General features: G+C 42.7%; 1 protein-coding gene across 1 annotated transcript in view; it reads left to right on the top strand.

Annotated features, from left to right (window-relative positions):
- LOC117354932 (presequence protease, mitochondrial-like) overlaps positions 1-11,759 on the top strand; it is a 155,094-nt gene that overhangs the window by 135,773 nt on the left and 7,562 nt on the right. The window contains exons 19-22 of the mRNA XM_033932894.1: positions 2,115-2,280; positions 7,987-8,087; positions 9,288-9,420; positions 9,822-9,893. Of these exons, the coding sequence (XP_033788785.1) occupies positions 2,115-2,280; positions 7,987-8,087; positions 9,288-9,420; positions 9,822-9,893 (472 nt within the window). The remainder of the gene's footprint in view (positions 1-2,114; positions 2,281-7,986; positions 8,088-9,287; positions 9,421-9,821; positions 9,894-11,759) is intronic.

Raw genomic sequence — 11,759 nt, forward strand, 5'->3', positions numbered from 1 at the left:
TCCAGGCAGCTATTTGGGGGGGGCTCGTAGCTTGGACCATTTTTCTGTGTGCCGAGCGTAGTCCTTGACCATGAGTCTGAATGACTGATTGAGATGGCAGCCTCTGTCCTCTCAGACACCCTCTATGACTTGGTGGCAGACGTCCGCCAAGTCCTATGGTTTTAGCGGTGACTGCTCGTCACACCTTGTGGCTTCGCGCTTGGTTGGCAGATGCGCCGTCCAAGACTAAACTCACTTAATTTCCTTTTAGGAGGTCTTTTTTTGTTTGGAGAGGATTTGGATAAGTTACTTAAGACTCTGACGAACTCTAAAGTGCCTCGCCTGCCTGAGGACTGTGCTCGCCCAGCTGTTATGGGTGGCACTGCTCGGGGATGTTTGTGGAAGTTCTCCCTTCTCTTCTAGTTTTTCCAGAGGTCTTTTCTTTCAGCGCATTCAGTCCTTTCGGGGGGGCCTGTCGAGGATCTGGGAATCCCTCCGCCGCTGTTCCTGCACCCCGTCCTGCCCAATGACTCCTTGCCGGCACCCCTTCTGATTCCGGTGTGTGCCCGGTTGCGTGATTTTTATCCAAAATGGGCAGAAATCATATCTGATCAATGGGTCTTGGAGGTGATTCGGGACGGTTATGCGCTGGAGTTTGCTCACTCCTGCAAGATCTTTTCCTAGCTTCACCTTGTCAGGCACCATGGAAGAAGCAGGCTTTTCACCAGATACTTCAAAGATTGTTCCAGTCCCTCCTCAGGAGTGTTTCTCCGGCAGGTACTCGATTTACTTTGTGGTACCCAAAAAAGAGGGGTCTTATTGATTTGAAGGGGGTCAACAGGGCTCTCAGGGTTCCTTCTTTTCACATGAAGACACTGAGGTCGGTGACTGGCGGTTCAGCCGGGGGAGTTTCTGACCTCTCTCGATTTTGACAGAGGCTTACTTGCATGTTTCAATCGGGGCCTCCCATCAGCATTTCCTTCGCTTTGCGATCTTGGGTCAGAACTTTCAGTTTTGTGTGCTTCCTTTCAGTCTGGCCACGGCTCCGTGGACGTTTACCAAGGTTATGGCGATGGTCACAGTGGCATTGCGCAAAGAGGACATTCTAGTTCATTCCAATCTGGACGACTGGTTGATTCAAGCGAAGTCATTGCAGGCGAGCACTTGGGTCACGGCTTGGGTGGTGGAGTTCCTGCAGTCGCTGGGCTGGATTGTCAACCTTTCCAAAAGTCGGTTGACCCCTATCTCGGTGCCTGGAGTACCTTGGAGTTCTCTTCAACACCTCCTTGGGCAAGGGTCTTTCTTCAGGAGCCCGGGTAAACAAATTGCAATCTCAAATTCGCCTGCTTAAGAACTGTACCGGTCTAGAGGGGAAATTAGGTTCTTACCTGCTAAATTTTTCTGTTAGCCTCTCTAGACCTGTACAGTTCCACACCCTATCAGTCTTTCTGCGGTGATTGTGGTTTTTGTTTGCATGAAGATTTTGCTTTTCTGTGGGTTCTAGTATTTTTCTAGGGCGTGTTTCTAGGGAGATACAAAAACAATGGCTATGGCTCAGCTGGCCTAGCTGTTGAGCTGTGGGGACATTTTCACTGCAGGGTTTTGGTTCTATGCATTTTCCAACAGCATTCCTATGTGTTTGTTGTTTTATTCTCCTGTTCGAAGTGTTGTTACTGTTACATATTAGTTTTTTCTTAGTTCTGCTTGGCTATTCGGCAGACTGGGTTAGGAGGTGGAGCCTCAGCTAATATACTACAACCAAGGTTTTGGTCTCAGTCTCCACCTGCTGGTCATAGTGAGATATTACCCATCAGTAAAGAGCTGTACCAGTCTAGAGAGGCTAACAGAAAGAAAATTAGCAGGTAAGAACCTAATTTCTCCTTTATATAGTGAAATAAATTTGTTCGTATTGGTGGTAGGCATTCATTGGTTGAATGATTAGGCAGCAGTGAATAACGGTGTATTCTGAGGAAAGGTTTAACAGTGGAGTGGGTCAGAGTACAGGTCTGTGATCAATTTGGTTCAATCATTTTGTAGGTAATGTTTCTGAGGTGTTAGTGGAAGCTTGTGGATAAAACTGTTTTGAGAGCACTCCTGTACATGTTACTTTCTTACTGTACTTTTTTGTCTTGTAGGCCACATTTTGAAGATGAAGAACGATTGGGAGTGTTGGTACGAATGAGAGCTCAAGCACTGTCTAATGGAATATCTGAGAGGGGACACATTTATGCATCTATTAGAGCTAGTAGAACTCTTTCTGCTTCTGGAGATTTACGAGAAGTCTTTAATGGGATGGATCAGGTAAAGATGAGGGGGTAGGAATGCTTATTTGGAGCTGTTATGCTTTTTGTTGAATAACTGTGCATCACAGTGTAAGAATTTGTTGTAGTAATTTAGGAAGAGAAACTGAGGGTGAATGAAGGGGTTGCAATTGCAGGCCAGAATTTACTTAAGCTTTCTGGCCTTCATAAAATACATTTTATGCCAAGAAGAGTTTTAACTTGTTCCTGATACTAGTATATAGAAAATTGAAAATGTAGTCCACCGTTTAAGATCTGTATGAAGCTGAATGACTATGAATTGCATAGTGCTTTAGGATATAAATTTTTACAACAGATGAACAGTTTACATGAATTTGCATCATGAAATGAATTTTTTTGGGTTATTTTAGGTGGATTCTGTAAAAAGATGAAACCTACTGTCCCGGTTTGTTTCATCACTACCACATCATTTTCAAATCTTTTTACAGCCTATCCTTGAAAAGGATACCTACTTAAAATCTCGCTTCTTTTCACTTCCCCTTCATGGCACACATTCATAAATGTAGAAACATAGAAAATGATGTTGGATAAAGACCATGAAGCACCAAAAGCAGTGTTGAACTTAGTTCGTCTTTCCTGCTTGCTAAGGCCATTTTTACCTCTGGGATAAAATGATGGAATTTTGCATTAATGGTCATGCACAAATTTTGCCATTAGTGCATGGCCATTAAAACAGACTATCATGTGAGCCCTTAATTGTCACCCATTTTAAAGGCAGTAAGGGCTCACGCACTAATTGAATAGTACTTAGTAATGTAGTTGCACTAATCATTTAGCACAGAACATGCCCACTTTCTACCCCTCAAGAAACCCCCATTGCAAAAAAATAATTATTTTTTAGCACGTGGCTAGTGTGCACGCATCCCAAAATTACGGTGGAATGCCTCAATGTATCCTGTAGTATGCTAGTTTTTACTGCACACTGGCAAGGAAGTATAAAAACATATCTAAATAGCTAACCCAATAGAGACCTATCCTTTATAATTCTTTATTCATTTTTACATATTACAACAAGTGTAACATAGAAACACAGTTGAACTTATACAACAGCACTTGATTAACTTTCATGTACCACATAAATATAATGAATAAAAAACCCCTCCCAACCCTTTTAATACCTAAATTATATAAAATTCAGTATACTAAAAATATTCCTAATTACATCCTTTAATACCAGATCTGAGATCCCTCCCCTCCCAACCTAAATATACTATAAATCTCTTTTTGCCTATAGCAAAGAGACTCTGCACATTTCACTTACAATGTCTATATGCCAAAACTTCAAAAAAATCACTCTTTCACCATATTTGCAGATCTAAAAGAACAAATCTTTTATAGATTGGCACAAAACAGTTCACAAATTTACAAATATCAGTCAAGGAAAGGAGAAACATCAGACTTGTAACTGTTAAAGGATCATAGGATCTCCTATAGCACACAGCTATTCTAGTGCCTGCTTCAGCGATCCAAAAGGCTAGATTCACTAAACCCACTGACCGTGTTTGCGATCGTGTACCGACCTGATTTTCCTCCGACCCGATACACTAACCTCTGTGCCGATCATCCTCCAATCCGCGCATGCAAAGTAGGACGGTTGCGATTCACAAAACTAAAGAAGGCACACTGACTGGGCTGGCTGATCCAAAAACAAGCGACTGGTGAGGACCAGTCACTTAAGCAAAAACCCTGCTCTCTGCTCCGACTCTCCTGCTTGCCCTACCCCGCTCTCTCTGCCTTGACTCTTTTATGCTGGCCACCCAGCTCTCTGCCCCGATTTTCCTGCTTGCTGCCCAGCTCTCTCTGCCCCAACTCTCTGCCGATTTCAGTAAAGCATCTCCTGCCCTCTGCCGCGATTCTCTGCTTGCTGCTCCGCTCACTGCCCCGACTCCCCTGCTTTCCGTCCTTCCCTGCAGTGCGAGCCCATGATTTAACCACAGCTCGTGAGTAAAAATGTAATAAATTTTAAAAAAGCATGGACAGCAAATGCTTGCGCAGACCATCTACAGGCAAAGTAGATGGTCTGTGCATGCGTCGGGATCGCTCTCCAGCAATTCGTGTCGTTGGTGAGGGGCATGCCTCCATTGCCCCCTTTGCATGAGGGCGTATTATGGATCAGTCAGCTTGCCTCGGATCGCCCACGGATCAGGTAGGATCGGTGGGCTTAGTGAATCTAGCCCCAAGTGATTTAATCATTTATTTCTCCACCCTATCCCTCTTTCTCTCTTTGTGTAAAGATTAACACACAACAACATGTTGTCCAGTAAAATATATTGCTACAATAAAGATGCCTCAAAAATCCCAAAATATGTGGGGCACAGTATTTAACTGTACATTAGGACTCCAACACTGCTTAATTATCACTCCTGACGCTGAGGGTACAGTATCCACACTGACCCAGTTAGCGTTTCGGTCCCCAGACTTGCTTCAGGGGATTCATTTGCCACACAAACCTGCCTTTGCATTAATGTCCCGCTCTAGAATTTGAAAATGAAGGATAAGATCTTAGTTAAAGAAAATGTGTCTTCTTAGTCCCCTCTTCATCTTTCTTGGTGGGGAAGATTAGATAAAATGGCGGTTATTCCCAAGATTACATATCTATTAAGTATTTTCCCTCTCGTATTTCCTAATCACTTCTATAAGGATTTGGAAAGAATTTTGGACAAATTTTTATAGAAAAATAAAACACCAAGAATTTATTTAAAGAAATTGAAACTTGTTAAGCATTTGGGAAGTATTAATTTCCCTAATCTTTTATTATATTATAAAGCCTTTATACTACGGCAGTGTTTGCAATGGTTTGCATTTAAAGTATCTCCTTCTATCCCACACTGGCTGAAAATTGAACAGTTTTATTTACATCCCCTTTCCCTAGAAAGAATAGTTGGAATGGCTCTCCCGCATTCTGTTAAATCTAATCCAATTATTAATCATTCTCGCATTCAATTAAAGCTCTCTGACTCTATCCTTCAGATTCCTCTCTCTCAATCACTGGCTATACCTCTTTGTAACAATCCATATATATATATTGATAAATGCCCTGTCTCTTGGCATAAATGGCAAACTTTTGATTTATGGACTTATCAGTCTTTATTGATTCAAGCACAAGATGTTGGAAAACTTACTGAATTGCGTCAGGGATACCCATTACAGGATTCTCAGTTATATTCATGGTTACAATTAAGAAATGCAATTCGCAGAAGTATAATTTCTTGTTGGACTTTACACATCACACCTTATATACTTCCTCTGAGCAACAAACTTTCTATTTCGGATCATGCTGCCTCCCAGATATATAAAAATCTTAAAAATTCCAGTCCACCAACTTTGAGGTCTTCATAGTTCCTGAAAGGATGACCTTCATTTGTCTGACTAATGATGATTGGAAATGTCCTTTGGTCCTCCCTCCACAAATCTAGATCCTCTTCCACGATATACTCTATTTTTTTAATGCATAAGGCTTATTGGACACCACTTAAATCCCATAGAATTGACCCTACATTTGCAAAAGAATGTTGGTAATGTAAAACATCTGTTGCTAATATTAAACATCATTTTTATGACTGGGTTTTTTCACAGAAGTTCTTGTTGGAAATTTGGGTAGCTGTTAGTTACAAAATTATTATAATGAAAAGTACCGTATTTTTCGATGTACAAGACGTACTTCTTTTCCACCCAAAAGTAGGTGGAAATGTCAGTGCGTCTCATGCAGCGGATAACCCAACCAGCCTGCCCTTTTAAAACGCCCCCTGCCCCTGTAGTACCTTTTTAAACACCCCTTAAGTCTGGTGGTCCTGCGGTGTATTGGCCGGCAGGAGTGTGCTTTCTGCGTTCCTGCCTGAGCCCGCGCCGCTTTATGAATGGCTGCTGTCAGTTCTCGTGAGTCCAGCTAGAGCACAGCAGCCATTCATAAAGCGACGCGGGCCCAGGTAGGAACGCAGAAAGCACGCTCCTGCCGGCCGATATACCGCTGGACCACCAGGCTTAAGGGGCATTTAGAAAGGTACTTCAGGGGCGAGGGGTGTTTTAAAAAGCGGTCGGTTGGGCCAGGGGGCGTTATAAAAAGGAACGGGGGGAATTAAAAAAATTACCGGGAGGGAGGAAAAAATTCCGTCAGCTGGGACGGATCCCTCCTGTCCCAGCCTACCACTAGACCGCCAGAGATGAGGGTTACAGGCTGCAGAGCCTGGCAGGGAGTGAGAGGGAGCTGGGTGCACAATTTGGTTCAGAATGTTTTTTTTTTCTTGTTTCCCTCCTCTAAATCTAGGGGGCGTCTTAACGTCAGGTGTGTCTTATAGAGCGAAAAATACGGTTTATTTTTTCAGGATCTTTTTGTCTAAACAAGATTTGTCAATTATTAGACTCACTTGTAGCTATTGCTTTGAAAATTATTTGTTTCTCATGGAAGGACTTGTCTCAGTTATCTCAAGATAAATGGTGGAATTTAACTTGTTTAACCTATAGGTTTGAATGTCATTTAACTAGAAAACAATGTTCAGTCTCATGTTAACGTGTTTTGCTCTGAAACATTATTTATCTTAATGATCTTAATTTTGCCTTTCTCTTTTCCCTTATATTTCATATATATTTTATTATTTTGCTGTTATATTATAATGGCTGTTATTTCTGTAATTTGTTTCTATAAATAAACATAGAATTTAGAAAAAAAAGGGATCATAGGGCCTCCTATAGCACACAGCTATTCCAGTGCCTGCTCCAGTGATCCAAGTCATTTAATCATTTGTTTCTCCACCCTCTCCCTCTTTTTCTTTATATATCACTAGTCGCTATAAAAATGCCTCAGAAATCCCACAATGTGGTGGGCACAGTATTTAACTGTCCATTAGGACTCCAGCGCTGCTTAATTATCACTCCCGACGCTAAGGGTACAGTACCCACACTGACACAATTAGCATTTTGGTCCCACTGTAGAATTTGAAACTGAAGGTAGGCGTGTGTGTTAAATGAATCCCGCCTAACCATCCTGATTCTCTAGCCAGTGCCCATGTTACAGGTGCCTGATCCCTTGGCATCAGCTGGTCGAGGCAGGGACAACCCCCCCCCCCTCACCGTGCATGAAGTTGGCCAGCAGGAGGGATACCCATTCCCTCCTGCCAAAACCCCTGCCCTGGAACTCCCCCTCCCCATCCAGTGATGCCCCCCGCCAGGCACCCCCACCTAACCAGTAGACCTTCCCCCCCCAGCACCCTCTCTCCCCCCCTCCAGTACTTTTTAAGTTGAAAGTTCAAAATGGTGGACCTTCCCCCTTCCAAGTGCATTCTGGGCCTAAGCCTCTGATTAGCCCAGATGTCTAAGGTCTCTCCCATAGAAGGGATCTTAGGCACCTGGGCCAACCGGAGTCTTGGGCCTCCTTCCCAGTGCATCCTGGGATGCAGTAGGAATGGCCTAAGACTCCAATTGGCCAGCTACCTATGGCCCCTCGGGGACACCCATTTATAGAATCTGTCCCAAAGTGTACAACTTTGGGGACTTAGACTGGATTTTTCTCATGTTCTGTCCTGACAGACCATCATAAAGTAATAAAATTGAAATCCTGCATGAATCTGGTTTTGAGCATGATTTTCTGTGTGCTAAAGACTAATTAGCAAAAGTTAAAGATTTTTAATGTATTTGCTTAGTTCTTAGTATTCTCTATTTATGGTTAATTTGGTATGTTTCTAATATTCAGGTAAAATTGATGCAGAGGACAGCTGAAGCATCTGATATAACATTAACTCTACGTAAACTATCCCGTATTAAGAAACATGTATTGAATGGTGACAATATGAGGTGAGAAATAAACATTTAACACTCACACTGTCTACTATGCTTTAAATACATTGCTTTTTTAGTTTCTAAGCAGTCAAATAATTTTTTCAGGAGAGAAGGAAAATTGTGATGTCCTATAATATGATATGTAGTGTCTTGTAAGACATTTTGCTGACCAAAAAATAAAATTCAAAATGCATTGAAGTAGGATCTTCAGTGATCTACACAATGCTCTACTTTTTGAATACAGTGGAACCTCGGTTTGCGAGTGACGCGGTTTGCGAGTGTTTTGCAAGACGAGCAAAACACTCCCGCAAACCTTAACTCGCAAACCGAGCATGTCTCGATAAACGAGCACCTTCCTCCGCTCAACCGGCATCGCACCCCCCGAACCGACATCGTACCCAATCAGAGAGAGCGAGAGCCAGAAGGCCTTGAGCATGCGCAGATGCTCAAGGCCCAGCCAAGGAAAGAGGCGGAATCTTGATGTCTATCACTCGCACCGGCAAGCACAGAGGGGGTTAGCAGCTTGTTTGGGAGGGAGGGCGGGCAGATGCTGCTTCCAGCACAGGGGTGCTATGCGGTTCTCACGGGATGAGGGGGCATTCGCGGGGGGGGGGTATGCGGGTTCGAGCAGGGGGGAGGGGGTGATGAAGCAGCGCTGGTAGCCTCGGGGGGGGGAAGAGGAGGTAGAATGAATCAAAGCGAGTTTCCCTTATTTCTTATGGGGAAACTCGCTTTGATATACGAGCAGGCTTCTGGAACAAATTATGCTCGTAAACCAAGGTTCCACTGTATTTCTATTTTTTTCTGGTTGAAAGTGCAATTAAGAATAAAACAAAAAGTCTTGATTGCATTATGCCCTTGGTCATAGCAAATTCAGCTTAGCTCCCTTTTGAAAAATTTCCCTTATAAGATCTATAATTTATTTAGAGCCTTACCAGTGCCTAGTAGTTTAGTTTTCTCTGTGATCTATGCCCAAAATTGCAATGCCTAACACTCATTTACCTATTTGATGTAGCATCCAGAATTCACATTCTTATAGTATGACAATTATTGATCAAGAGAGTCTCCCAAAATCACGTATTTGGATAGGAATTCACCTTAAAAAAGCAGGTGAAAAATGCAATTGGGACTTATGAAGGAAGTGTACGAGGTATGTAGCGAAACCAAAGGAGAGTTCAAAGTATGCATTATAGGTTATGGATTTCATTTTAATAGATGTTCTGTGAATGCTGGGCCTCAGCAGATGTCAGGAGCTTCAAAGGAGATAGAGCAGCTCCTGAAGAGAATCCATCGAAGTAAAAAGGAACGGAAAGCTGTGCGGCCTCTTGTGATTGAGGTATATGATTACGTAACTTAGTAACAGTTGACTGATGACTACTATGGTTCATCAAATCTATCCAGCAAAGTTCTAAGTTATACTTGCTGCTCTGTGCAGGACTTGCAGGTTAGCCTTTCTTTAGGCTTGAACATGCCTCTCCATACAGGGAACACTTCTCAGTAATTTCTTTTTCTTTGATCACATCCACTTGCGAAATAGTAATCCTCTAAGAACATAAGAATAGCCCTTACCGGGTCAGACCAATGGTTTATCAAGCCCAGTAGCCTGTTCTCACGGTGGGCAATCCAGGTCACTAGTACCTGGTCAAAACCCAAGGAGTAGCAATATTCCATGGGATAGAGTCTACAGTTTTTGATCCTCTGTATTTATCCCACACTTTTTGAATTTTTCCTCTGGTTTTGTTTCCCCAGCTCCACTTTGAGGACATTCAGGTATCCACCAGTTTGTCAGTGAAAAACTATAAATGGGAGATCAATGGAGAAGTGAGCTTATATGCTAGTTAATGACTTCTTGAAAGAGACTAAAAATTATAATTACAATATACAGTGGTACCTTGGTTTATGAGTATAATTCCAGAAGCATTCTTGTAATCCAAAGTACTCGTATATCAAATCAAAGTTCCCCATAGAAAATAATGGCAATTCAGATGATTCATTCCACAACCCAAAAAGTGCTATAAGGAACTGGGAGGAAGTAGCCCGGGGTGGGTACCTGTCTGGAGGGTGCCGGGTGCTGCAGTTTGTAGGTGGCCAGCCACTCACAACCATCAGGGTCCCTGTATAGCTGCAGGCAGCGCTGCTTCAGGGAGATGCCTCTGCCATCCGCCAGCCTTCCGCACCACGTTGGAGAACCCCCGAGCCCATGTAGCTGAGTGCCGTCACACATGTGGATTACGTATAAACACGCACAACATCGATGACGTGCTCATCGACGTTGTGCATGTTTATATGTAAACAGAGTCAGGAGATGGCAGTAGAGGAAAAGGATACAGATAAGAGAGACCTGATGAACGGAGTTTCTGGGAAGGAGAAGAGGAGAGATACTGAGGAGCTGCAGAGTGAATACACTTGTGGGTCAGTAAGAGGAGTTTGAACTATATGTGTAAACAGACTGGGAGCCAATGAAGTGACTTGAGGAAAGGGTAGAATATGAGGCGTGCAGCAGAATTCTGAATAAATGTCTCACTGCCTTCTAAAGGGGAGAGAGATGGTTTAGCAGAAGATCTGTGAGAAGCAAGTTGCAGTATTCTAGGCAAGAGGTGATGAGAGTGTGGATGAGTGTCTTAGCAGTGTGCTCAGAAAGGAAAGGTCTGATTTTAGCAATGTTGTGGAGAAAGAAATGATATGTTTTGGTGGTCTGTTGTATATGTGAAGAGAAGGAGAAGAGTCAAAGTTGACCCTGAGGTAGCAAGCTGATGAGACAGAAATAGATCCACAGAAATAGATAATGGAGGAAGAGAAGAGGTGGGGTTAGGAAGAAAGATAAGGAGTTCAGTCTTGGTCATGTTTAATTTTAGATGGCGGTGAGACATCCAGGTAGCAATGTCAGACAGGTAGGCTGAGACTCGAGCCTGGATTCCTGTAGAAATTTCAGGTGTTGAGAGGTAGATCTGTGAGTTGTCAGCATAGAGTTGATGAGACAGAAATAGTAGGGAGAAGATTAGAGCACTAAAGAAATAAAGTATAGATGGAGAAAAGAAGAGGTCTCTGGACAGAGCCCTGAGGTATACCGACCGATAGTGGAATGGTGGTGAAGGTACACTAAAAGTGTGATGGGAAAGATAAGACAAAAACCATGAGGCAACAAAGCCCTGAAACCCAAGTGAGGACAGTGTATCGATGAGTAGGTGGTGGTCTATAGTGTCAAAAGCCACAGATAGATCAAGGAGGGTGAGGATGGAGTAGAGACCTTTTAGAGTTGTATGTTGTGCTTTGCTGCTATTTATTTATGTTTAGGTTTCTGTCGAAGGCCTAAAATTACTGTATTGCTAAGAGTGTGGTTAAAAAAAAAAGGGAGGGAGGAGGGTTAGAAAAGGCCAGTTGTTAACAAAAAAAAAAATCTTTGCCTTTTGGAACTGATTTTTTTTTATTTCCCTTTTTTAATATAAAATCATTCCCAATCACTCCTGTATATGAGCAGCGCTCTCCAGCTTTGGGAAGGCAGATTTGCTTCCCTAAGTGTTCAGTGAGGACAAAAAAATACTCAAATTCTCCTACTTCCTTAGTGCAGTGTTTCTCAACTCGGTCCTGGAGTACCCTCTTGCCAGTCAGGTTTTCAGAATATCCACATTGAATTTACACAAACTTGATTTGCATATTCTCCCTTCATTATATGCAGATGTCTTTTAT

The sequence above is a fragment of the Geotrypetes seraphini genome, chromosome 2 (genome assembly GCF_902459505.1).
Source record: "Geotrypetes seraphini chromosome 2, aGeoSer1.1, whole genome shotgun sequence".
Lineage (NCBI taxonomy): Eukaryota > Metazoa > Chordata > Amphibia > Gymnophiona > Dermophiidae > Geotrypetes > Geotrypetes seraphini.